Source organism: Tursiops truncatus, chromosome 1, assembly GCF_011762595.2.
Source record: "Tursiops truncatus isolate mTurTru1 chromosome 1, mTurTru1.mat.Y, whole genome shotgun sequence".
NCBI classification, from domain to species: Eukaryota; Metazoa; Chordata; class Mammalia; order Artiodactyla; family Delphinidae; genus Tursiops; species Tursiops truncatus.
In genome coordinates this window covers 167,318,176-167,345,626 of record NC_047034.1, presented here as the reverse complement: position 1 = coordinate 167,345,626, position 27,451 = coordinate 167,318,176, and the positions used below count along the sequence as shown (strand labels likewise).

At 53.5% G+C, this 27,451-nt stretch overlaps 1 protein-coding gene and 1 non-coding gene across 4 annotated transcripts in view; one reads left to right on the top strand and one right to left on the bottom strand.

Moving 5' to 3' along the window:
* Positions 1-22,561, top strand: part of ALPL (alkaline phosphatase, biomineralization associated) — a 57,398-nt gene extending 34,837 nt beyond the window's left edge. For all 3 annotated transcript variants that reach the window (XM_033841783.2, XM_073794659.1, XM_073794657.1), the window contains exons 2-12: positions 2,863-3,026; positions 7,611-7,730; positions 8,043-8,158; positions 9,282-9,456; positions 10,239-10,414; positions 13,637-13,780; positions 15,676-15,745; positions 17,862-17,996; positions 20,071-20,262; positions 20,731-20,850; positions 21,550-22,561. In XM_033841783.2, the coding sequence (XP_033697674.1) occupies positions 2,966-3,026; positions 7,611-7,730; positions 8,043-8,158; positions 9,282-9,456; positions 10,239-10,414; positions 13,637-13,780; positions 15,676-15,745; positions 17,862-17,996; positions 20,071-20,262; positions 20,731-20,850; positions 21,550-21,815 (1,575 nt within the window). In that variant the 5' untranslated portion in view covers positions 2,863-2,965 and the 3' untranslated portion in view covers positions 21,816-22,561. The remainder of the gene's footprint in view (positions 1-2,862; positions 3,027-7,610; positions 7,731-8,042; positions 8,159-9,281; positions 9,457-10,238; positions 10,415-13,636; positions 13,781-15,675; positions 15,746-17,861; positions 17,997-20,070; positions 20,263-20,730; positions 20,851-21,549) is intronic.
* TRNAR-UCU (transfer RNA arginine (anticodon UCU)) lies at positions 1,554-1,628 on the bottom strand. The gene has a single exon. It is a non-coding gene; the product is annotated as a tRNA-Arg (tRNA).
* Positions 22,562-27,451: the final 4,890 nt, after the last annotated feature.

Here is a 27,451-nt window from a genome sequence, read left to right as displayed (position 1 = left end):
AGGTGTACTGTATAGTGATTCACAATTTTTAAAGGTTATTTTCCATTTATAATTATAAAATACAGGCAATATTCCCGATGTTGTACAATATATCCTTGTAACTTTTTTTTTTTTTTTTTTTTTTTTTCGGTACGCGGGCCTCTCACTGCTGTGGCCTCTCCCGCCGCGGAGCACAGGCTCCGGACGCGCAGGCTCAGTGGCCATGGCTCACGGGCCCAGCCGCTCCGCGGCATGTGGGATCCTCCCGGACCGGGGCACGAACCCGTGTCCCCTGCATCGGCAGGCGGACTCCCAACCACGGCACCACCAGGGAAGCCCTGTAGCTTATTTTACACATAGTAGTTTGTACCTCTTGATCGCCTACCCCTATATTGCCCCTCCCCCCCCCTTGGGTTTTATACTTTATATCAACGATCCCCAACCTTTTTGGCACCAGGGACCCATTTTGTGGAAGACAGTTTTTTCACGGGGCGGGGGGGAAATGGTTCAGGTGGGAATGCGAGCGATGGGGAGCAGTAGGTGAAGCTTCACTCGCTCGCACGCCGCTCACCTCCTGCTGTGTGGCCTGGTTCCTAACAGGCTGAGGACCAGTACCGGTCCGAGGCCCGGGGTTGGCGACCCCTGCTTTATATCATGAGAATCACACTATATATACTCTCGAGTCAGCTTCCTTCACTCAGCCTCACCTTTGCAGGATTCATCCATGTTGGTGTATAGAGTTCTCAATTATTCATTCTCATTGTTGTGTGTGGATTACCTTCTTGTGAACCCATACAATGGATTTATCCATCCTGCTGAAGTTGGACAGAGTTTTGAAGCCATTATGAACAGGGCTGATATGAACATTCTTATATATTCTTTTGGTGAACACATGTACATTTCTGTTGAAGTTAAATGGGTCAGAGGGCATGTGTATGGTGTCACCTTGGTAGTACTGTCAGTTTTCCAAAGTGGTTGTACCAATCTACACTCTACCAGCAGTGAACAGATACTCTGGTAGTCCCAATTCCTTGCCAACACTTGGACTTTTCTTCACACACAAAGGGAGGATTTGGGGGTGATTCCTCCCTACCTCCACTTCTTAGAGCACTGACTTTCAACTGATGATGTAAATACTTCCTATGCCAAGCACTGGAGTGGAAACGAACAAGGCAAAGTCTCTGCTCTTAGAAGCTCCCAGTGTGGTAGGTGAGATGGACCAGGAAGGAATTACTTTCAAAACAGAGAGGTACATGCAGTGATTGTACTGATATTGTATATCAATTTAATAACTTTTTTTCTGATGTTAGAATTTACTCTAGTAATGTTTGGAAACTAAAGTAGACTTAAAGAATTAGAAGTCGTCTGAAATCCCACCACTCAGAGTTAAATGCTGTTAGACGTTAGATGAAAGGTATTTCCTTTCAATTCCTGTGCTTTCCTTCCCGCCACCTGTCCCTGCCCCAAGCCAGGTTTTTAAGGAGCCAGGTGGACAAGGAACGCAGTAGAAAAGCACCGGAGTGCACTTAAAAAAATTTTTTTTTGGCCGTACCTCGTGGCATGTGGGATCTTAGTTCCCCAACCAGGGATCGAACCCGTGCCCCCCCTGCAGTAGAAGTGCAGAGTCTTAACCACTGGACCATCAGGGAATTCCCTCCATGCACATTTTTAAGGTTGAATCAAAAGCCCTTTTTCCAGTTAGAGTGGTTTCTTACCTAACAACCCACTCTGTCTAATGGTAGAATGTTTTGTATCACTGCCATTTCCCACAACAAATGAAATGATCATTTTTATCTTGATTTTGGTGGAAATAATAACATTATTTCCCAGTGAAACTCTTACCATTTAAAATTCCTCATCTTCCAGTAACATTTATACACAACATGGTTAGTATTTACATTTCGCAGCTGCCAATGGGATTATCCCATGTGATCCTAACGGGATGACCACAGTTTAAAAACATTCTTAGGCCATTAGTACATGCTCATTTTAGGCAATTTGGAAAATTCAAAAAAAAAATTAAAGAAGAAATAATCATTCACAGTCCTACTGCCCAGAGAAAACCAGTTAACATTTTGGTGTATTTCCTTCCAGTTTTTTTTTTTAATAACATTTTTAAAAAAAATTATAAAGGTAACATCTCAACACAGAAGGAAAATTTGGAAAATGCAAAAAAGACAATGAAAAAATAATGAGTCATCTAAAATGTCACTGCCCAGAAATGGCCACACTTATAAGACAATCTTTTCCTGTATGTCCCTCCTATAGTTTTTATATCTCTCGCCATATCTACAGGCTGTAGAACGTAGCAAATACAGTTGTCCTGTAAGAGCAAATGTAGGTGTCCCTGTAGGAAAAGGTGGACTCTTGGTTTTGTCTCTGACGTGCTTGGGACATGGGTAATTCAAGGCTAAAGGCTGATGTTCTAGAACAGTGCTTCTCAAAGTGGGGCCCACGAACCAGCAGCAGCAGTAGCTGCAGCACCTGGGAGCTTGTTAGAAATGCAGCTGGAGTCTCTGGGCGAGGGGTGGAGGGTACTGGAATCTGTTTCAGCAATCCTTCTCGAAGATTCTGATGCATGCTGCAGTTTGAGAAGCACTACACAGAAAGTGAACTCTGGTGGGTTCTGGGCTTCAGGTGGATTGAAAGTGGGAATTCACTTGGGAAAGGAGAAGGAACCGCTCTGCAGCATGGAACTCATTTATGCCCATACAACTGTTTATGTGATGAAGCTTCTTGAGGGAGGGACCACCTAGGTTTTGCATCGAAATGCCTAGTCTCTTGTAATAGGTGAATAATGAATGAATCAACGAATAAATAAGTGAATGAACAAATGAACTCTGGAGCTGTGACCTTCATGTCTTTTTTTTTTTTTTTTTCTAGGATTGGAACATCAATTAACTACTGACCACTGGCAGCCCACCCTTCCCTCCCATATCCATCATACCTCTGGGCTCCAGAGAAAAAGCAGGTCTTGGAGTGCACCATGATTTCACCATTCTTAGTGCTGGCCATTGGCACCTGCCTTACCAACTCCTTAGTGCCAGGTAGGATTGGGGGCAAGGGTGGAGGGAGCGGGAGACATGGTGCAGGTAGGATAGGATGAGGGCAGTGTCTGTGTTCAGGGTCATAGAACCATCCAAAGTATTTAAGAGCTGGAAACAAATGTTCAGAGCAGGAAATCCCAGCCTCTACACGTGCTAGTGTTGGAAAGGTCACTCTTTTCCCCTTTTTATTATTCTTTAATTGGGGTTTCTATTCTCTCTTAACTCAAAGAATCTGAAATAGAACTTTATTCTATAAACTCTTCCAAGTCGCGGTATGTTAAGTCTCCTGTTGGCTTCGCCTGCTTAACTCTCCCTCATGATAGTACATTTCCTTATATTTTGTAATTCTTGCTTGTAAACTCACCTTCAACGGTTCTTTTGTTGTTCTGTTTTTGTTTCCTGTTGTAAACTCGTACAAAAGTGTTTCTACAGTGCAGTATTGTGTTTGATTCTTCAGGTAATTCTATGAGAGTACTTATGTTAATTTCTCAGTTTTTGGTTCTTACACTATAAATTCAGGCTCAGATTTGGAGTTGAGTTCACATTTTGATAACTGACTTTCTGCCCCATCCCTTCCATAGCTCCCAGGCAAAACATGTACCTGAAAAGTTTCAGCCTAGACTTGTGTTTGGTCTGACACTGCAAGGGTCCTTCAGCCTCAGCTCCTGTTCACCTTTCTGGTTTTGAATACCCTCTGAATTTCTGCCTCCTGGGGGTTTCCCTTCCCCCTTTTCTTCCTTTTTCAAGTAATATACTGTTCTTGATTTTTTTTTTTCAACATTTTAGTGTCTGTTGTAGGAGGGGAGCCCTCCTTGGCTCAGTCCATCATGTGACTGGAAGTCCCCACTTGCCCTCCCTGAACCTTAATTTCTCCATCTGTCCAGTGGAGATAATAATCTCTCCTCCTTAGGGCTGTTGTGGGAATTATAAGGGACAGTCACAGTGCAGGCAGGGAGTGGGTGCTTGTAGGAAGAATATATTTCAACAGATGAGGGAATTGGGATTCAGAGAAGGGACTGGCCCTCCCAGGTCACACAGCAAGTCAGTAGCAGCCCTGGGGACTGAACCTGAGCTGCTAGATTCCCAGGCCACTGCTCCCTCTGCGATCCCATGATGCCTTTCGGCTTGTGTCCTTGGGGGCCCAAGGTCACTCTGGGACCGAGTCCCTGCTTTCTCAGCACTCACAACCCACCTGAGCAAAAGGTGAGCAGATGGATGAAATGTGAGAAGACGAAAAAGCGACAAAATGAAAAATCTTCAAATATTCAGCACTTCAGTTTTTTGCATGTTTCATTTTAGTCATTCTGATGGGTGTGTAGTGGTGTTACATCATGGTCTTTAACTTTTTTTAAAAAATTAGGTGTAACTTACAGCAAAGTGCACAGATCTTAAATGTATAGCTTGATGAGTTTTGACATATTTTTGTACCCATGTAACCATCACCCGGATCAAGAAAGAATATTGATCATGGGACACCAAGGGCTTTCCTGTGCCCCTCCCAACCACTGCCCCCGCCCCGCCCTGCCCCAAGCCAGAGGAAGTGACTAGGCTAACTCCTGTCACCTTAGTCGAGTTTTGCCTGTTTTGAGCTTCGTATAAATGGAGTCATACAGTACGTACTGACAAGCACTCTTCACGTAGCATTCATTACAGCACGAGCATTTCTGAGTGTCATTTAATGGTCTCCAAACACAATGGCCTCCTGATACTCAGTTGTCCAAAGCCACCATTGCTTAAACCAGTCCTCTGACAATAAAGTCAGTTTGACACCCACTGAACCCTTCTCGGACCCTGGGATGGTGCTGGTGAAAAAGACACAAGGGCTCTGCCCGAGTCCCAGTCCTTCAGGGAGCAGGCACAGCAGGGAACTGGCAAACGGGTAACAGGGCTCACCTGGAGAAGTAGCAACAGGAATGGGGAGGCTGATGGCAGCCCAGCCCCGGGGGTGCTGTGCCAGGTGCTGGGGGAGGGCAAGGTGGGTAGAAGTTCATCACCACCCAGATGGCACCCAAATGGCCAAAGAAGCTCCTTGACCAAAGCCCTGGCACCGTGGTATGTGGGAGGAAGGCAGGAGGGAGATTGAAACCCGCCCAGAGCTAGTGGGATCCCTGATGAAAACCACTAGCCCAGGGAGTTTGCAGTTAGCAGATGCAAACTGTTACATGTAAAATGGAGAAACAACAAGGTCCTACTGTATAGCACAGGGAACTATATTCAATATCCTGGGATAAACTATAATGGAAAAGAATATGAAAAAGAACGTATCTATGTGTATAACTGAGTCACTTTGCTGTACAGCAGAGATTAACACAACACTGTAAGTCAACTATACTTCAATTAAAAAATAAATTTATAGGACTTCCCTGGTGGCACAGTGGTTAAGAATCCCCCTGCCAATGCAGGGGACATGGGTTCGAGCCCTGGTCCGGGAAGATCCCATGTGCTGCGGAGCAACTAAGCCCGTGCGCCACAACTACTGAGGCTGCACTCTAGAGCCCGTGAGCCACAACTTCCGAGCCCATGTGCCACAACTATTGAAGCCCGCACACCTAGAGCCCGTGCTCTGCAACAAAGAGAAGCCACCACAATGAGAAGCCCGCACACTGCAACAAAGAGAAGCCCCCGCTCGCCGCAACTAGAGAAAGCCCGCATGCAACAACGAAGACCCAATGCAGCCCAAAAATAAATAAAATAAATAATTAAAAATAGATAAATAAATTTATAAGAAAAGCTTATATTTGGAAATAAAACAAACCCAAGTTTTAAAAAAAAACACTGGCTCAGGGCACTTGCCCAGGCTTTACCTCACTTGATCCTAGAACTGCCTGCGAGTAGCTATGTCCTCCTATTTTTCTGGGGCAGAAACTTGAGTGGCAGGAACTTGCCTAAAGGTGCACAGCTGGATGGAAGGGCCAGGGCTCTCCGGGCTCCAGCCAGGGGCCTCCGCCCATGAGGTCTGAAATTGGGGAGCTTCAGAAGAGAGATGTGGCGCTGGGGGGCTGCCAGCGTGAAGGTGGGGGACTAAGGGATCAGGGTGGGGATGGGACCTCTAGGGGGAGGAGTGGGGCGTGGTAGGTCCCAGGCTTAAGGTGGAGAACTGCTTCCTTCCATCTTCTTGCCTGCGCTACCTGCCCCAGGCAGGAGCACAGCCATGGAGATGTGTGGGTTCCCCTGTGGCTCAGTCTCAGAATCCTGTTTCCTCATTCCGCAACGTGGAGGAAGTAATGGTAGCCACCCTGTAAGGCTGGGGGGAGGGGAAAGCACTGTTGCCGTGTACGGGGCACTTGGCACGAGCCTGGGTACCATAAGTGTGTAAGAAAGGAGAGGTGTGCTCTTCACCCGCACAGCATGGGCCTGAGCTGGGCCAAGGGATGAGGCCTGTGTCTTCAGCCTATGAATGTGTAACATGGCCTTGGACAGGACCCTCCCACCTCTGCTGGCCTCAGCCTTCCTTCCATGCAATGGAGGCCACTGAAAGAGAGAATCCCCAAGGAGCTCCCCTCTCTAGGCTTCTGTATTTTGATGGGCAGGTTTGATGGGGCCCGAGTACAGAAGACAAACCAGCAGATGGTGGCAGGGACCCCCACCCCCGTGGAAAGGGATCCTGGGCCTCTGCTTGTATGAAAAGGGGATTCCAGGACTTACTGAGGTGGGGGGGCATCGATCCTCTCCTGTGGGTCAGGTGTGTCGCTTTCCTTATCTAAATCCCGTCCTCGTGAAGACCCCGAGAGGAAGGTACAAACACCTGCATCTGACGGGGAGGAGACTGAGGTCCAGGGAACTCACTTGTCCACACAGCTGCTGCTTGGCACAGATGCGGTTCTAACTGAGGACTGTTGGGCACTAGAGTGTTCTTTCCACTGGAGAATTGACGACTAGACTCATGGACATGAGAGAGAGAGAGGAGAGGGCATTCCTGGTTCCCAATTTTTCTCAAGATTAGGGACACAGAACGTCTTTGCTAACTTATCCTTACAGGAGTGAGGCTGTTCTTGGCTACTTTAAGTTTGATACGTTAAACAACAGGCAAGTCTTGCTTTCCAGCACAGCTAAATAGCTGTTGCTAAGTCAGGTTCCTGCGGAGCCTACTTTAATGAATAAGCCAAGCAGGGTTTATAATTGATGGCTGGATACATCTAGGGGCTCCTGCAGTTGGAAGTAGTTTGTTCTCTTGAGTAGGTTAAACATCACCCTCCTAATTGTGCTGGCACAGTTCATTTGCTGCCTTAGCTCAATGTCTCCCTGCTGGGTGGAAGGAAAGAGCGTGGGCTTTGGAGTGAAGCCCAGCTCTGCCAGTGTCTGCCAGAGCGGTGTGGCCTTCTTGGGCAAGTCGCTTGGTGTCTCTGAGCCTTGGTTTTTCCAGTCTCAGTTGTAGGTAGAAGACCCAGGGTCCACAGGCTCGTTTGGAGGATGGGACTGGCACAGGTTTTGCAGATCTCACAATGGCTGTCTGAGATGGACAACTACTGCTTCCTCTGCCGAGTCCAGGCAGCCTGCTGCAATGAGAAGTCGGTGTCTGTAGTGGCTGGGGATGGGAAGCTGCCCCACCCCCTCCCAAATAACTCTGCCTCTCTGTCGGTACAGAGAAAGAGAAAGACCCCAAGTACTGGAGAGACCAAGCTCAGCAGACCCTGAAAAATGCCCTGAGGCTTCAGACTCTCAACACCAACGTGGCTAAGAATGTCATCATGTTCCTTGGAGATGGTGAGGCCTGGGGGCCAAAGGGAGGGGCTGGATGGGGGCCCAGGGAGCCAGGCAGAGGTGAAGGTGGCTGTGTTGTAGAGGCTGGGGCCCTGGGGGCATGTTGAAGAGGATGGGAGAGCCGGGCTGTGAACCCCAAGGGTCTCGGGAGGGAAGGAGGAAAGGGACCACCCAGTCATGCTCTGGTGCCCACTGCTCAGCCTGCCTTGGCACCTAACTCTAGGGAGCTCTGGGTGCCCAAGAGAGCTGATTGGAGAGGCTGGGAGCCCGAGAGACTGAGCCCCCCTGACCCCCGTTCCCCACCCCCCGCCACAGGGATGGGCGTCTCCACGGTGACGGCGGCCCGCATCCTCAAGGGTCAGCTCCACCACAGCCCAGGGGAGGAGACCAGGCTGGAGATGGACAAGTTTCCCTACGTGGCCCTCTCCAAGGTGAGCTCCAGCCCCAAGCCTCCCACCTCTCAGGAGGAAAGGGCAGGGGAATGGCATTCGCTGGAGCCCTCAAACCTGCTGGCAATGCAGTCAGCCCTCCCGGGGGCTCTGTGGCCCCTCTGTGAATTGAGGACAGTAGCGGCTGCTTCCTAAGACTCTGGGGATTTCCGCTCATTGATTTCAAAATCTATTGACACATGACATACATAGAGAGAAGTGCACCGGTGTACAGAGTGAATTTTCACAAACTTGGCACGTGTCTGTATGACCAATATCCAGGTTGAGAAACTGAACATGACAGCAGCCAGGGGTCCCCCCGCACCCCGCTCCAGTCCTTGCTCCTTGACTTCTAACACCATAGCTTAGCTGTTCCTGCCTTTGTACTTGACGTAAATGGGTTCGCGCAGTGTGTACTCTTTGCATGGGGTTCTGTTACATTCGTTCTCTCCCAAGGCGGCTCAGATAGAAAGTGGTAGCTTTGTTTCTGGTGTTGTAATTGCTGGTGGCCGTGGTGTCACATAATAAAGGTCCTTTAGACACTCTGGGCCAGGCCCTGGGCTCCCTTCTGGGGGAAAGCAGGGACCGTAATGTTTTCTGGTCTTCAAGGAGCTCTCAGGCTGGTGGGGCAGGGAGACGGGCAGATAGTTTCAGACCAGAGGTCTGAATAGTGGGGGGGGTCCCCATTTCCCCATCCTAGATCCTGCCTCCCCCTAACTTTCCCTCCCCTTCCCCAGCCTCCCTCACTCCCTCAAGAACCCCCTCCGTCTCCCTTCTCCACGGCTCACCTGCCTCCCCCTCCCCCTTACTGGCTTCTGCAGCCCCAGACCCAGAGAGAGCTGACCCAGCCCCCATTTCTCTGCCAACCGAGTCTCCACATATTGGAACATTGCGTTCCCGCCCCTTCCTGCAACCCTGGCTGCCAGGGCACCGGGCGTGGGCAGGAAGCAGGCAGCTAGGTGATCCTGTGGCTCTGGGGGGACCTCAGTGGGTAGCAGGGCTCGGCCAAGGCCGCGGGAGGCCTGTGTCTCCCTCATGCCCAGGCCCCATGGTGTGAGTGGGGGTCGGAGGGCAGCAGAGCGGGCCAAGGCCGGGCCACCTCCCGACCCTCCTTTCCCGCCTGCAGACATACAACACCAACGCTCAGGTCCCTGACAGCGCGGGCACCGCCACCGCCTATTTGTGTGGGGTGAAGGCCAACGAGGGCACCGTGGGGGTGAGCGCAGCGACCCAGCGCACCGAGTGCAACACCACTCAGGGCAACGAGGTCACCTCCATCCTGCGCTGGGCCAAGGACGCAGGTGAGTGGGGTGAGTGGTGGGGAACGGGCCTGGCTCTGTGGCCTGTCTGAGCCTCTTTCCAACTGTACAATGGGGAGAGGGTAGAAGAAGATGCTCTCCAGGGCCCTTCCAGCTCTGAGGTTCTGGGCCTCTGTGAAATAGTCATGGATTCCTTTCCATGACAGCGAAAGCTAGTGGTTTAGGGGGTCACTCAGGTGTGCGTTTGCTCCCAGCTCATTTCCTTGAGTCTATTCCTTTGACTATGAAATGGGCATGAAAATGTAGCCCCCTCCCAGGTTTAGTGTGAGGGAGGTCAGGAACGAGCCCAGCGCTGTTCCCGTGGAAGTCCAGTAAATGTCTACCCCTTCTCCCTTCCTCCTGGGAATTGGGAGGCCCTGGCACGTGCCCCCAGGGACTTTGGAGTCAGGCTATGAGGCTGGCTGACATAGGTGACGGAACCACACTCCACCTGAGAGCCCTTCGGAGGGGCCCTTGTGTTCCTGCAGGGCAGCGGGGGGGCTTCCTGCAGGCTGGGGCTCTGCAGGGTCCTTGGTGGAGGGGAGGGCTCCAGCCCGGGTGCTCACAGCTCAAGGGCCCTCAGGACAGGGGAGGGTCACAGAGGCAGAGTATCTGAGCTGCCGGGATATTTGGAAGCCACCAACCCCACCTTTAGTACGGATGCGGAGACTGGGGCCCAGTCAGGCAGCAGAACTAACCTGTCTTTAGCTAGGAGAGGGAGGGGGAAGACAGCTTGGACACGCCCATTTCCAGGCGAAACCAACCCCTCCTCTCCCACACCCCAGGGAAATCCGTGGGCATCGTGACCACTACGCGAGTGAACCACGCCACCCCCAGCGCCGCCTACGCCCACTCTGCTGACCGGGACTGGTACTCGGACAACGAGATGCCCCCGGAGGCCCTTAGCCAGGGCTGCAAGGACATCGCCTACCAGCTCATGCACAACGTCAGGGACATCGAGGCGAGTGCGGGAGTGCAGCCAGAGTAGGGGCTTGTGGGTCCGAGGCCTCAGGCCTAGACTGGCCCGGGAAAAGCAGTTTGGCCTGGCTCCCCACACACCTGGGAGGGCTCCCAGCCCATTAGGGGATTTGCGGTTGGGGCAGGGAGGCACTGTAGGATTTCTCCGCAGTGGGGCTGAGGGATGAATCCTGATGTGGCCGCCACCACACCTCAAGAACCAGACGCCCAGGGATTATCCTGTAAATTGGAAACTGGCACTGCACTGGAGCATGGGGGTGACACAGTGCCATCTCAGGGGAGTACCTGCCCTGTACATTCCCACATGCACAGACAGGCACGCGTCCCGTGCACTCAGGCAACATGCCCAGAGAAAAGGTGGTGTGGGCCGTGGTTAGCCCGAGCTCTTACTTTTAAAACTTGGGTTCCAATCCTTGCCCTGCTGTTTGCTAGCTGTGTGACCTTGGGTCAGTTACTTAACCTCTCTGAGCCTTCCCTTCTACAGCCCTTTTGTGAAATGTACCTACCTTATCAGCCCATTGCAAGATCTAAATAAAATAATCCCTGTAGAGTTTAGCCCTGGGCCCAGTGCCGAGTGAGTGCTCAGAAAGTGGCAGCATTTATGCACGAGCAGCCTCATGTCCCTGCCCTGAAACACCAGCTGTGACATACGGAGCAGGCTCAGCACATGTGCACCCCAGCATTGTCCACCTGATGTTCAGATGTGTCCCTACTCTCTGTTCTTAAATGAGAACCTCTGGCTTGTTCCCTTTTCAGACTCTTGTTACCTACTGCCAGGGGCTGGTGAGGGAGTGAGGGGACTTCGGCCCCCAAGCCTACAATGGGGGTTCAGTGAGGCTCAGAGAGCCCCCAGGTCCCTCCTACCCCTTACCTCTGTTTCTACCCCCACCAGACAAATTTCCTGGCTCCCAGACCCACCCTCTGCCCCCCCATGCCATCCCCCCAATTTCTAAGTGCCACCTGGCCCCTCTTCCAACCCCTCGTTTTTCTGAGCAGTGGACTGAGTTGCCCCTCTCGGGACACGTAGTCCCGTTGATCGCTCCTAGCAAGCGACCGTGTCAGGCAAAGCCGCCGTTCTGACTTTGCCTGTACCCGACTCAGGTCCTGGGACAAGTCGCTTCCCCTCTCCAAGCCTCAGTGTCCCCACCTGTGCGACAGGGGCCGAGAGCCCCACCTGCCCCTCCCAGGGCCGCTGGAGGCTGAGATGAGGTCATGGACGTGAGAACATTTGTTGTACAAGCACAGGGTGTAATTACGGGGCTGCTCTTGAGAGAGATTTGGCAGCGACAGCCTGAGAAGGGGACAGGAGCTTAAATGAAGGCTTCGGTGGGGGGGGGCGGTGGGGGGGAGGGGTGTTAACTGGGTTTAGGGGGGTGGTAAGCCACAGAGGCCACTGGGGGATGAGCTAGGGCGTGAGTGTGGAGGTGGGGCAGCTGTGAGGATTGCCCCTCCTCCCTTTCCTCTCTCAGCCTCCTCGTCCTTCCCTCTCCCCTCTGCCCCTGCACCAGCACCACCCCAAAGCCCCCCAGCCCCCAGGCTGTACATGAAACAAAAATCCTAGTGTCCGCCCTGAAAATAAATATCTTTTGCTAAAAAAAAAAAAAAAAAAAGAAAAAGAAAAATGAAAGACACAAACCCAAACCCCAAAGCCAAACAGCAAGTCTGTTATTTGGGAGTTTAATGAGTGTGTGAAGTGCGTGCTGGGGCTGGAAATGATGAGGCTCCAGGCAACAAGATTGGGGGCTTCATTTTCCATTCTGGAAATGCCAAGGGGTCAGGTTCTGTGGGAACAATTGGGGGGGGGCGGGGGGCCAGTGACCCGGGGTCCCCTTCTCCTTTTTTAACAGCCTGCCCTGCCCCCAGAGCTCCTGGCTGGAGCTGGCAGTGAGGAACTTGGAACTACTTGGATCTCTACTGCTTCTGGCCGTTGAGAATACCTTCCACGGGAGGCCAGCCCCAGGTGCCGGGACTGCACTGCGTCACTGCATTTCCTCCTGGGACAGTCCAGTGGCTGGGACGGTCCTGTGCGTGGGCATTACTGCCATGTTATAGTTGAGGAAACTGAGGTGCAGAGAGCTTAAGTGACGAGCCCTTGGTCAAGATGCAGGAGAGTCAAGATTCAAACCCAAGTCTGACTTCAGAGCTCTTTCCGGTTCCCCAGGATCCAGGCTGGTCCTGGGGGCCAGCGTGTACCCCTCACCTGTACTACCTGTACCACCGGCCTGGACTCCTGGCTCCCCCTCCACCCTGTGGAACCTGGGTTCTGAGGAGGGAGCTGGAATGGAAGGTTGAGAAGGGTGCCCATGAAATGCCAGTGGATCTGAGGCCAGCCGTCACTGGGTCTGCTCTCCCAAGGTGTCAGCCAGGGGCAGCGGCCTGGGCTGACGCCCATGGTGACAGGAGGACACCGGTGCGGTGGTCACTGCGGGCGGCGGCTAGTATGCTCTTGGCCTCCGTTCTAAAAATAGCCAGGACTTCAAACACGGACTCCCCAGGAAAACAAACAGTCCCGCGTCCGTCTGCCCAAGCGGGTCAGCACAGTGGGTAAAATTAGCCTGGCGGTGACTACACAGACGTGAGTACTGGTCCTCTGTTTGCCAGGCTCCCAGCTGGGCTGCCCCAAGACCTCCCTGGCTTTGGGGGAGGAGGCTCTCAGAGTCCCCATCCTCAGCTCCATGGACGCTGCCAGGCCCTGGTGCCGGGGCTGGAGGAGGCTCGGGTTTGAATCCTGGCTCTGCCCCTCACTGGCCGTGTGGCCTTATGGGAAAGAAATCACATTTCTACACCCATTTCTTTATTTGGAAAACAGGTGACACGGGTTCCCTTACAGCCTTGGTATGACGTTGAATAAGATCATGTATCTCAAGTCCTTAGTGCCTGACACACACTCTGTACACGGTATTATTCTCACAGAAGCCCAAGTTATGCGTCGGGCTTCTGGAAAGCTGAATAAGGGAGGTTAGCTCCAATATTTCACCCAGAAGCCCAAATCACAGTCCCAATAGCCTCGTGATTTCATCCCTGCCCCCGAGCTGGAGACGTGGAGGCTCGGGGAGGGCAGCGTGGACTGAAGCCAGGACTCGCCATGCTGGAGAAGCTTCCACTCCACCCGCCGGGCCTCCAGGAGCCCAGCTCTCCAGGCGGGGCCTCTGGAGCCTCTGGATGTCATGGCGCCCTGGGCTCCTCATGGCTGTGTCCCCTTTAGGTGATCATGGGGGGCGGCCGGAAGTACATGTTCCCCAAGAATAGAACAGATGTGGAGTATGAGATGGACGAGAAGGCCAGGGGCACGAGGCTGGACGGCCTGAACCTCATCGACATCTGGAAGAGCTTCAAACCGAAACACAAGGTAGCCTGTCCGGGGGCCTGATGGCTGCAGGGTACGCCTGCAGTGGGCAGGGCTGCGGGAGTCCTCTCTGAATCCGTGTTCATTTCTGTAGAATGGGGTCATAATTCTTACCTCAGCAGGCTCAGAGGGCCTTACAGATATATGAACGGCACATAGTAGGTGCCCATCAATTCCTTCCTTCAAGACCACAGTGAAATACCTTCAGGCGGTAAGGAGGAAGGCGGGCCAAGGATAACCTGCAGAGACATTCAGTCCACCTGCACCCCTACTGTGTGCAGGGCCCCTGGCTAGGCATGAGGTCCAAAGGATGAGTCAGATGGTTAAGGAAACGTGGAATGCTGTGTGCTTGGATGGCGAGACGCCCAGGAGCTACGGGAACCCAGAGGGGACAGAACACAAGGGTGGGGCTGAGAAGCCCTGACAAGGGGGAGGAGGGGGAGGAGGCAATATTGGGAGGGTCTTGCAGGCAGAGGTGGCAGGGAGGGGCCGGGCCGGGCACGTGCTGGCCCGCCGGAGCGTGGGAAGACCTGGGCGCTGGCTCCCTGGAGCAGCCCTGACCCTTAAAATCCGTCTGCCGGCCGCTGGGCCTGGGGCAGCTGGGGTCTGGAAATGACTGCGGTCAGGGCTGAAGACAGTGGGAAGCAGCCTGGCAGCCACTTTGATGTCACTCTGGGGTTGGGTTTCTGAGGGTTCCAGGACTGGCCCCCGGGGAGGCCTTGTGGGATAGGGCTGGGCCAAGAGCGAGGTGGGGGGTAGGGGCTGGGAAACGGCCCCCCGGGGCTGGTAGGGGTGGGACTGAGCTGCTTTGAACCTTTCCCACTCCTGAGTCAGCTCAGGCTGGACCAGAGCCCCATCCCAGCCCGAGTCAGAGAGACACCGCCACTCCCAGCCTCAGTTTCTCTACCTGGAACATGGGACCGGAGCTTATAATTCTTCTTGCCCAGGCAGGGGGCTTACCCTGGAACTCAGTCTAGACACCAAGAGGGAGAGAGGCACCCACATCACTGGAGCGAACAGGGTATCACTTTGAGGTTTCAGATAAGCCACACATTCTTTGCAAATAGTGCCTTAGTATGGGCTAATCTGTGTGTCTCAGTGTCCCCATCCGTAAAATGAGAATACAGTACCTACCTTGGGTGGGTGATGTGAGGGACAAATGACATAACGTAGGAGAATCATCTCAGTGAAGGAGGGGAGCTCCACTTTCTTAGCCTTCCCACCCTCCTTCCCAAAGCAGCCCCTGAGGTTCAGAAACCTCTGATCCCAATGCCATTGGCCAGAGAAGGCAAGGGGCTCTCTAATGGACACACAGCTGATTCCCGGTAGTTCGGGACCCCCCGGTCTAGGCCTGAATGGTACCATCACCAGGCAAGCTGGCCAGCCCTTCCCATGGCCTCTATGACCTGGGGAAACAGCACTTCCTTTATCTCCCCCTTGGATGGGGTCCCCAGGGCAGAGCTAGGGCTTTGCTTCCTCCCTGGCTCTCCACAGCTCTCAGAATACACAGAGCCCATACCTCTCAGTGGGCACTCAGGGCCGCCTGTGATCTGCGCCTCCCTCTTTGCTCCCTGATCCCTCCCCATGCTTGGAACTCTGATCCCTGACCCCAGGCTGATCAATTCCTGCTTGTCCTTCAAGGCCCCATTAGGACATCAGGAAGCTCTCTCTGATCCTGCCTCAAGGCTCACAGTGGTCTCTGGTCTCCAAATTCTCATCTCCCTGCATTACAATTTCCCGTTTATTTGCCATTTCTTGAAGGCAGGGATGGTGGGTCTTCGGGGAGGGATTTTAAATGACTGAAGAGAACCAGTACATGCCGCAGACTCTGAGACCAGCTGGGGTTAGTCCTTCCGACTTCCCCAGCCCCGCATGGCTGACACCGCCCTCCTTCCTAGCACTCTCACTATATCTGGAACCGCACCGAACTCCTGGCCCTCGACCCCTACACCGTGGACTACCTCTTGGGTAAGTGGAGGGGGGTGGAGTGGATGTCCAGCTGGGTGCCCCGGGGACGAGGTCCCAGGCTGCCCCGCTACTTAGGGACCTTCGCCCTCAGGCTCCAGGACCTGGGAGGGGTGAGGGAGGGGTTCTGGTTCATAGAATTAGACCTGAAATCTGCTGGCTGTGCAGGGTGAATAGCTCCATTGAGCACAAAGGGAAACAAAGCTCAGAGAAAGGAAGCGACCTCTGGCATACCACACAGCCAGTTAGAATTAGGGCGCAGGTGAGTTTGAACCCTGGCTGGAGCTGGGACTTAAACAGATCCTAGACTGAGGAGCAAGGGGACCCAGAGCCAGCCCTGCTGCGTTGCCAGGGCAGAAGCCAGCTAGATTGTCGCCAGTGGTCTCGACTGGGGTGGGGGGGGTACCCCCATTTCCCCAGGGAGTGGGAAACAGGTGTGGGGCCTGGGGGCGGCTCCAGGCCAGGTGGAATGAGACCCTGAGTGCCACCATGCAGACATCTGGGTCCTCTTTCCCTTCTGGCTATTGGGCCAAGCAAGTGGTGGCAAGACCTCCTGCAAATCTTTCTCAAGGAGCACAGCCCCTGGGTCCTGGGTGTGTCACTGGAAGTTATGGGCTTAGAGCTGGGCACCTGGAGGATCCCTCAGATACACACACAGCTCTCTACTTGCCTGGCTCACACAGCACACACCCCATACCCCACACTGGCTGTGTAGAGTTATGCATGTACCCATGGAGCAAGAAAGTTCTGTTCATGGATCTTAGAGCCAGAGTGCTGGGTTCAAATCCAGCTCCTACCACCCATGAGCTGTGCAACCTTGGGCAAGTGATTTCTCCTCTCTGTGCCACAGTTTTCTCTTCTATAAAATAAGGATAATGAATCCTCCGTAAAATGGGGATAACAATAGGGCCTACCTCAGGGTTGTCATGAGGATTAAGTGAGCTAATATATAAGTTACCTGTTGCTGCATAACAAATTATCCCAAAACTTTACAGTTTAAAACAACTGTAAAGTTGTTTTATTTATAATGATTGTTGAACAATTTATTCCTTCACAGTTTCTCTGGGTCGAGAGTTTGCAAGTGATTTAGCTGGGTCTCTCATGAGATTGCAGTCATCTGAAGACTTGTCTGGGGCTGGGGCTTCCGAGGTGGGCCACTCACATGGCTCATAACTTGGTGCAGACTGTTGGCAGGAGGCCTCAGCTCCTTGCCACATGAATCTCTCCATTGAGTTGCTTGAGTGTCCTTACAACATGGCGGCTGGCTTCCCCCAGAAATGTAAGAGTATGCAGGGCCGAGGCCACAATGTGTTATGCCCTGGCCTGGAAGTCACACGCCATCATTTCTACAGTGTTCTGTTGGATACACCGGCCAGCCCCAGTCCGTGAGGGAGGGGCACACACGGGCATGAATTCCAGGAGGGAGGGTTATTGGGCACCATCTCGGAGGCTGGCGCCTAAGTGCTTCCAAAGCGCATAGGACAGCGTGTGGCACAGAGTAAGCACTCTGTTCTTCGGAGCCCTTGCTTGGCTGCGTGCAATTATGGAAGGGCAAGGTGTTCTGGAAGGACATCCAGGACTGGAAGCACCAACCCAGTACTTGTGGAATCTTGTGACATGGGTAAGAAATGGATCACTCTCCTTACTTCACAAGGGAAAAAACCGAGCTCGGTGAACAGAAGGGACAGTGACCCCAACCCTTCTTCTGTTTCACTGCACAGGGCACTGAGCCCTTCAAGGCTGACCTGTAAATGACATGTAAATACACACCCAGGCTGCCTTGTGGAGGCCAGGACACAATCCTCTGCCATGTCCAGGGTTCTATGGGCTCAGGGTGGGCTGACGGATTGGAATCCCAGGTCTCCCACTTAGCAGCTGAAAATAGCAAGGTACTAAACACCTGAGGCTCAGTCTCCTCCTCTGTGAAATGGACACGGTGGTCCCTCTCACCATGGCGTGGCTAAGAAGATGAAAGGAGGAAGTGCGCCCAAAGCGCCTGGCACAAGTCAGGCCCGCAAGCACCACCCAGATGAGCTTCCATCCCCCCACTTTACCCCCAAGCTGTGTGTGGGGAGCCTGTGCTCCCTGAGACACCCACATCCTCCCGGGTCCTCCTCAGGTCTCTTTGAGCCAGGGGACATGCAGTATGAGCTCAACAGGAACAACGTGACTGACCCTTCACTCTCCGAGATGGTGGAGATGGCCATCAAGATCCTGAGCAAGAACCCCAAAGGCTTCTTCTTGCTGGTGGAAGGTAGGGGTCCAGGACCTGACTGCAGGGCCACTTCCCTGGCAGCTTCCAGATGGGTTCAGGGGTAGGGCGGTCCAGCTCTCAGAACTGTCCAGTTTGAGGATGAGCAGGGAGATTCCTTTAGGGAGATGGGTTGTGGAGGGAGGGGGGGGAAAGGGGGCGGTGCTGAAGTTCCCAGCCCAACAAGCAGCTCTCCTCTGGGCGTGGAGATGGCACATCTGGCTTACTAGTCCAGGAAGGCTTCCTGAGAGAGGAGGCAAGTTTCTTCCTTTTGGAAATACCTCCCCAAGGCCTGGCTCTGGAGGGGTGTGCAGGCCCCTCAGCTTCACTCCTCCCAAAAGACAAGTCAGCAGGCCCCGGTAGACAAATGTGCTCTTAGCAGCTGCCTGGCTGGGCCCAAGGACGCCGGCCCAGGGTCCTCCTCTGTAGGTGCCCATCGGTCTGCAGGAACCCTCGCAGCTGGACAGCAGACCTCTGATGTTACTGGGCCCGTGTAGGAACAAGGTCAGAGAGGAGAAGGCCCAGGGCGGGCCCTGGGATATCCCGGGGTCCCCTGGGTTGGGAGAGCCAGACCCTTCAGGAGGCAGCGGTGCTGTATGCCGACATTCCTGGGGTTTCCCAGCACTGTTGTGAGGCCCTGGAGTCATTGTCCTGATGCTGCCACCCACTGGCTCTGTGACCTCTACCTGTACATTTCTGTAAAACGAGGCCAAAAATAGTCCCCCTCTCCAAGAAGGGTAATTAGCATCCATTGAGTTCAGAGACATAATGTACTTGGAGCAGGGCCCAAAAGAGAATAAATCCTTTATGCTTCTGTTATTATCATTATTATGATTACACAGTAGCTAAGTCAATCACAATAGGAAGTGAGAGGAAATGATAAAGTTTCCAGAATCTTCCAAGGTTCTAACAACTATTGTCTTTCATGTTCTAAATGGACACACGCACACGGACGTATTTGCACACATCCTGTCACCACACATACGCACACGCTCAGGCCCCTCCGCCCTCCGGAGGCCAGCGGCCGCCAGCCCAACTCGGCGGCTTTCTTGCCAAGCCCCGGGGTTCCCACTGAAGCACGGTGGTCTCGGCCTGGCCCTGAACGGGCCTCTGATGCCTAAGAACCAACCAGGAACCAGTGGTGAGCACGGGCTCCCCCGGGAGCGGTCTTCTTTGTGAGCGCGGCCAAGACTGGGCCCGCCAGACCAGCTGCTCCCAGAGCCACAACAAAGGAGGGACCCACCCTGCTAGCCTGCCGGGCCAGAGTGGTGAGGCCCAGGCTAGCAGGAAGGAGGGCGGCCAGGCCCCCAGGCTCAGGAGCCTCAGAGATGGGAGTGTCCACCAGGCATCGTCTTCCTGTTAGAGATGGAAGGTGTTCTCCGAAGTCACACAGCCTTAGCCGTGACCTTTAAGCCAGGCTTAACGCCAGGCCTCCTGTGCTCGTCTGGGGAGGTGGCATGAGGTGCAGGCTTCCCCGGGCCTTTATGGAAGGCTGCCGTAGGCACTGCCCAGGCATGGAGGGTTTTTCCCCTTTAGGAGCGTGCTTAACCCTCGGAGGGGATGTATTCAAAGCGGAGATGGAAAAACAGGGCTTTACAGCGAGTCACGCCTGAAATCAAATCCTAGCAGATCCCACCTTGGACACATCACTTCCCACTCCCGGCCTCAGCTGCTCCATCTGTAAACGGGGCTAATCATACCCATCTCTGCCCACGGTTGTTGTGAAAGGGAAACAAGACATCAGCTTATGATGCCTGGCACCTAGTAGCCATTCAGGCATGTTGGGTCCCTTCCCTCCCTCTCCGAGGTCTTCAGGGACCCCGAGAAGCTGAAGAAGCAGTGCTGGGAGCCGAGTGGGGTGGTGGGGCTGCTTTAAACCCTGGCTTTGCAGTCTCCATGCACGGGCCTGTGGTCCAACAACTCGCCTTCGGAGGTGCTGTGAAGGTCGAATGGCTGTGTCAAGTGCCTCGTGTGGTGCCTGGCCCAGGGGAGTCCCCTGGCCATCATGGGATGGGAATTGGAGGTCAGATCTCCTTCCCCGCCCCCTCACGGGAGGCCTTTGCCTTGGTGTCCCAAGGGGGAAGGATTGACCACGGGCACCATGAGGGCAAAGCCAAGCAGGCACTGCACGAGGCGGTGGAGATGGACCGGGCAATCGGGCAGGCAGGCGCCATGACCTCCGTGGAAGACACGCTGACCGTTGTCACCGCCGACCACTCCCACGTCTTTACCTTTGGCGGGTACACCCCCCGTGGCAACTCTATTTTTGGTAGGTGGGCCTCCATTGGGGTGAGCACTGGGCACTCCCAGGGTCTGCCCTCTGGGAGCAGGAGTGGGGTGGGAGACCTGGTAAGCCCAGGGCCTGGCACGTGTGAGACTCAGAATTGGGCAGGGAGGAGAAGTCACTGACAGGTGGGGGAACACAGGATGGGGGATGGAGTGAAGTGATGCCTGGGTGGGTGTATGGGTGGCCACCTGGATGATGGATGGGTAGAAAAATGAGAGGGAGGATGGATTAATGGACAGGGGAGAGGAGAGGATGGATGGATGGATGGAAGGATGGAAGGACAGACCAACAGATGGGAGGATGTGGGCACAGTGAAAACTGAAGGGTGGCTGGTTGGAAATAAATTGGGTTTGGAAGGCGACTTCCTTGAAAGGGGACCCAGAGGTTGCCAAGCTGGGGGCTGGGGACTGTACTCCAACATGACCCCTGGACCAGTGCCTCCCTGTGCAGGTCTGGCCCCCATGGTGAGTGACACAGACAAGAAGCCTTTCACTGCCATCCTGTACGGCAACGGGCCTGGCTACAAGGTGGTAGGCGGTGAGCGAGAGAATGTCTCCATGGTGGACTACGGTAAGACTGCAAGGCCCAGAGTTGGGAGGGGACAGGGCACCCCCTTAGGGATGAGCTTGGAAACAGTGTAGTCCTGTGGTTAAGGCTCGGGGGGGTGTCTCAGAATAGCCAGGACTTGAGTCAGAACAACCTTAATTTGAATCCCTCCTAAAATCTAGCAGCTCTGTGACCTTGGGCAAATAACTTCACCTTCCTCAGCTTCTGTTTCCTCCATATCTACCTCCTAAGTTTGTCTGAAGGACTAGATAGATCTGATGAGCTTAGCGTGGTGCCTGGCATGTGTAGGTACTTGCTATGTTACACTGTCATTTTTACTGGCTGTATAATATTCCAGTGTGTGAGTCTTCCCAGTCTGCTTATCCAACTCCATATTGTTGGATGTTTGTTCATGATGTCCCCAGGGGTCCCTGGGGGCCTAATGGCACAGCCAATGGTAAGAGGCTTTCCTGGGTTGACTCTTCCCTTCTAATCCAGACGGCCCAGATGAGGTCTGGGGGTTGAGAGTGCAGGCTTCTGTGTCAGAACAGACTCAGGCCCAAATCCTGTGGCCTGGTGTGAAATGACTTCCCTCCAGAGAGCCTCAGTTTCCTCTTCTATAAAATGGGGGCATTCAAGCCAACCTGGAAGGGGCACGGGGAAGCTACTGCATAGTGCCAGGCCCCTGGTAGGCTCTCAGCAAGTGTTTCTTCTGGCCCGCAGCTCACAACAACTACCAGGCACAGTCCGCCGTGCCCCTGCGCCATGAGACCCATGGCGGGGAGGACGTAGCCATCTTCGCCAAGGGCCCCATGGCACACCTGCTGCACGGCGTCCACGAGCAGAACTACATCCCCCACGTGATGGCTTACGCAGCCTGCATCGGTGCCAACCGCGACCACTGTGCCTCCGCCAGCTTGTCAGGCAGCCCCTCCCCAGGCCCTCTGCTGTTCCTGCTGGCCCTGCTCCCCCTGGCCATCCTGTTCTGAGGGCCCAGGGCCTGGGCATCTACCAGCCCACGACAGATGGCTGGCCTCCCTCTCCAAGTGCTGCCCACCCCCGGCAGCCCACACCTCAAGGGGCGGGAGGCAGAGGCCTCCACAGCCTCTGCAGCTGCCAGAAAGGGGACCCGGGAAACCAAAGTCTGCCTGCTGCCCACCTCGCTCCCCGCTGGAAATCTCCACCAGTTGCTGGCCTCCAGCCTCTGCCCCCACCCGCTGCCCCTTTGGCCAACAGGGTAGGTTTCTCTTGGGCAGGCAGAGAGCATAGACTGCAGAACTTCTCAAAGCATCTTATTTTTCTAGCAGACGTATTTCTCCAGACCCAGAGGCCTTAGAGCTTCTACAGAACATTCCGGATCTGACCCTCCCACTCCCCTCTCCTTCCCTCTGGAACCCACCAGGCCCCACCAGGCTCATGTCCCTGTCCCCAAGCCCAGTCCTAACTGCAGGGGAGACCAAGTCCTTCTCCTCAGGATGGGGGTTTGCTCACTCACTCATTCCAAGGCCGCCTGGGGCTCCCAGGAAGTCAGCTCCTGGGACTGGCCATCCAGCCCAGGGTGGCCCAGGCTGGGAAGGGCAGCCTGGCAGAGCAGACACTTCCCAGCTCTGAACACACATGCCAGCTCCTCTCTGAAGTGACTCTCCTGTTTGGAGCAGCCAAAATTTTTTCTCTTTTTGATGTTGGTTAAAAGGGAACACAAAACATTTAAATAAAACTTTCCAAATATTTCTGAGGACAGGACTGAGTCTTTGTGGTCAGTGAGGAAGAGACTGAAATAAGATCATTTCTCTGGGAAGAACTGGACTCAGGGCCCAGGAGCACAGGTGGGGTTGGACGGGGAGAAAGGGGTCTCCTGCTGACCTGGGGACTTCACCGCTCATTACCTGGGCGACTTTGGACAAAGTCCTTTGTGTCTCTGCCTCTCCATTTCCTTATCTGTAAAATGGGAGATAGTCCACTCTGGGGCTGCCATGAGGATTAAAGAAGACTGCCTCTGTGCCCTGAAACCCACGGCAGGAAGGCCTTCAAGGGCCCTGGGACACCCTTGCTGCATGGCGCTCACAAACAACTGCCCACCTTGGCCCATTGTAGCTGTTCCTCCATTCATTCACTCAATAAGCATTGAGTATGAGCCAGGCACTGTACTAGGTCCTAAGAATTTAGTGGTTGCCCTCACAGAGCTTCAGCCTAGATGATTGTGATTTTTCCATTCCTGATTGTCAAGCCCGGGTACCAGACTCAAGATTACACCCGATATTGGGGGTATACAGAGTTGCCCAAGTTTGCTCCTCTTTCCTCAATTAGAATCAGAGTCCCAATAATGATACTAATCCTAACAATTAATATTGATCATTTGCCATCTGCCGATCTCTGTGCTTGATGCTTGTATGCGTTCAGTTCATTTAATCCTCACTAGGAAGTAGGCCTCCATCATCCACATTTCTAGATGATGAAGCCAAGGGTGCAGGAGGGGATGTGAGTGCCCAAGGTCCCTCAAGTTGTGGAGCTGGAATTTGATTACAAAGTTCCCATACGTAATGACACGCTTTATTTCTTTATAATGCATTTCCGACCTCCTGCCAACCAGGCTCTGAGGCAGCCAGTAATAATGACTCATAACAGGGGCCAGTTAAATATGAACTTGGAAAGATGAGAAATTGTATGTCAGAAGCAGACATCCTTCAAGAATGAAAATGCAGCTGAGCAGATTTCTCTTTGAGCTTCCAAGCAGTCCTGGCAAAAAGGGAAGCGCAGCCGAGCTGATGCTGGGATAACAAATTAAACTACATGCCTACATTCTCGCCAGGACGGAGGCCTCATCTTCAGCTGTACATTACAGCATTTTCATTTGTTATTCTCATACCATCCTCACAATTTTTGTCATATCTCTGTACTATCATTTCCTAAACACTTCTTTTTTCTTTTTTTAAATTTATTTTGGCTGCACCGGGTCTTAGTTGGCGGCATGCAGGATCCTTAGTTGCGGCATGCGGACTTCTTAGTTGGGGCATGCAAAGTCTTAGTAGCGGCATACTTGCAGGATCTAGTTCCCTGACCAGGGACCAATCCCACATCCCCTGCACTGGGAGCATGGAGTGTTTACCCCCTGGACCACCAGGGGAGTCCCCCTAAACACTTCTTTAAATTCACATTTAAGCAGTCTGTTTTTAAAAGTTTGCCAGGGACTTCCCTGGTGGCACAGTGGTTAAGAATCTGCCTGTCAATGCAGGGGACACAGGTTCGAGCCCTGGTCCGGGAAGATCCCACATGTCGTGGAGCAACTAAGCCTGTGCGCCACAACTACTGAAGTCCGCATGCCTAGAGCCTGTGCTCCACAACAAGAGAAGCCACTGCAATGAGAAGCCTTCGCACTGCAACAAAGAGTAGCCCCTGCTCGCCACAACTAGAGAAAGCCCATGTGCAGCAAAAAAGACCCAACGCAGCCAAAAATAAATTTTAAAAAATTTCGCCAGTACCACCCAAAATCAATTTACACGTCTCTGGGGTATGCAAACCATCCTTTGTGTCTTCTTAGGTTGGGTTTATCCAGAGGCAGACTCTGAGACAAGGATCTGAGTACAACTGGTTTATAAAAGGAACCCAGAAAGCACCAGGCAGAGTGAGGGAGTCAGCATGGAAAGGGAAGGATATGTTATTAAGCAGGTTACCATTCTGGACAACTAGGGCTCAGTCCCACTGTGGGCCTCCAGGAGACTGTGTAGAAGATGTATCTCAGAGTTATACCACTGTGGGGCGAGGGAGCTGGGGTATTTATTCTCCAGCTCTAATCCCTCGTTGGCTGAGGGCTGCTCCCAGGAAAATGAACACCCTGGCCCTTCCAACCGGCCCCTGGAAGGGCTGAGACAAAGCTCCCAAGCATGTGCTAGAACAGTAAATGCTCAAAGGATACAAACAAAGCACCATCACATCTGTTAGACTTTGGGATGGGTTCAAAAGCATGGGCTGTGAGTCAGAGAGATAGGGGTTCCTGTCTCTGCTCCATCACTTTCTCGTTGCCATGAGCTCAGGAGAGTTCTTTAACTTCGCTGACGTTCCATTCCTGCATCTGAATGTACAGTCCCAGCACCATGCTGAACACATACTGAGCCTTTAGGATCCCATGAGAAACAAGGAGCTCCTCCTGCCGTGAGTCCAGGCTGTGGGCTGATGTCTGCTTCAAGGGTAATCAAGGATGCTCCGGCGCCACTGCTCCAGAGTCTTCCCCATGCCTCCCTCACCCAGGCTGCACCCCACACCTTCACGTCACTCATCACCCCTTTAGTCTAACTGTTGGTGGCTCTGAGTCCTAATCCAGGCCAGGGGTCCAGACAGAGGTCCCAGCTCCACCCATCCACCCGCAGAACTAGAAGCTAAGGGTGACAGTAAGATGCTTTCTCAGGGAGGAAGACTGAAGCTAAGCTGACAAGTCCTCTTCTAGTCCTCCAGATAACCCTGTCTTCTGTTAAAGAGAAATCTAGAACTTAACACAATAAGAGTTTATTTCTATCTCAAACATCTGGTGGTGCCTCTGGTCAGGTGCCTGGGGCCCAGGTTCTTTCCACTATGTGGCTCTGCTGTCCTCTAAATTCCAGATGTTCTATCTAACCAGAACGTCTATCTGACCAGCTCACCAATGGGGGGGGGCGGGGAGGGACCCACTTTTTAACCACTTCTTCCTGGAAGTAACATATGTCGCTTCTACTCACGGTGCATTGGTGAGAACTAGTCACATGATCCCATCAAATGCAAAGGAGGCTGGGAAATGTAGTCTTCAGTTGAGTGGCTGTTTCCCACCAACAACTCTAGCAGGTTCTCTACTGCGGCACTACCGGCACTTGGGGCTGGGTGCTTCTCTGTTGTGAGGACTGTCCTGTGCATTATAGGATGGTTAGCAACATGCCCAGCCCCTCCTCACTAGATTTCTAGGGGATGCAACCACTGCCCCCCACCCCACTCAACAGTGAGCACCTTTGCTCCACAGAAAGGAAGGGGTGTAGGAAGCTTGGGTTGTCTTGTCTTAGCTTCACTTACGCTCAGGCCACCTTCCAACTCACAGTGTTTCAGAACATTGGGAACTTGCACAAAAGATTTGAATTTCTGGCTTTTTTTGAAAAATTGGAAGGTGTACTGGCACTGCCCCACATTTCTGCAGGGCAGTAGTCAGCTGGAGCTGAGAGACGGCTGCCCATCTTGGGGGTACCTCTCCTGTTTGCCTCAGTCCCCAGGGTTCCCTGGACCCTTATGCAAAGCCCCTCTGGACTGGTGTTACTTGTCTGGTCGTTGTGGAAACTGAGCTTGTGGCCCCTGCCTTATTCTGGGCCATAGCCTGGGCCACGCCTGGGAGACAACTGCGAACAGGCCCAAGACTCTGTCCTCAGCAAGTTCATGGCTCATGGTAGAGACCACCAGGGGGAATTCCAGGGCAGTGGGGAGGCAAGGAACTGTGGGGGCATGGAGGGGGCACCTAACCAGCTGGGGGCACAAGTGGGGTGGGCACAGAGACAGAAGGCAAAGAATGAACTGGAGCTTGACAAGGCGAGGAGGACTGAGGCAGGCATGAGGCTACAGAGGGGAATTCAGAGGAAATGTTGTGGGAAAGATGGGCAGGAGGGCCTCAAATGCCATTCCAAGAAGCCGGGGGTTGACCTTGAAGACCCTGGGGAGCCATGGAAGATTCTGGAGCTGGGGCGTGAGCATCATTTTTGAAAGAGCATCTTGGCTGCCAGCTTTGAGAAGAATTAGAGGCTGGGAAACCAACAAGGAAGTCTGCTGCAAGAGGCCAGGCAAGGGAAGCTGGGGTCATGGAGGTGGGGAGGAGGAAGCAGTCCCCAAACCTGTGCCTGAGAGTCTCAGTCCTGTTTGTGAAGAAGGAAACTGGACCAGCATGTAAGTGGATAGATTGTCAGCAAACTTACTGCTCTGAGATTGAAGGCAGGAGGGAGCAGGGGACCTACAATGCATCGCACACCCTACTAAGCACCCCAGACATGGCAGTGAAGTTGTAGGACGGTTAGTAGCATCCCCAGATGCTAGACACATCCACATACCCCACCACCATCCTGTGAGCTGGACAATATCATCCCCATTTTACAGATTAGAAAGTTGAGGCTTGGCAGGGCACAGGGACCTGTCCCATGGCTTGTTAGTGACAGCTGCAAGTTGAACCCAGGTCTGCCTGACCCCCAGTCCACCTCCTCCAAGGCCCTCCGAGGCGCTAATCTCTCCAAGGAAAACAACCCCAGCCCCATCAGCCACAGAAGCCCTTCGATCAGGTAGTGAGATCCCCAACGCAGCAGCGTTTATAATTAGCCCTGGTGGCTAACCCTGAGACCTCCCACCAAGATCTAGTACCAGCCGATCTGGGGGTGGGGTGGGGGATTAAGTTCTCAGAACAGGCTTTGGGCTTCCGAGTTCCTGTGTGGCTTCCTGGGGCCTCCTTGTGATGCTGCCTTGATCATGGCTCCAGGCTCTTTTCCGGCTCCTCAGCCATCTGCCCGCAACCTCAGGATGGGGGGCACGCACATGACCCACCCGCCCAGCAGGGGCAGGCGGGGCATGGGGCCGCCACCGGCCAGTGCTGGTTCTCCCTCCTGCCCACTGGAACCGAGGCTTAGAGTCGCTG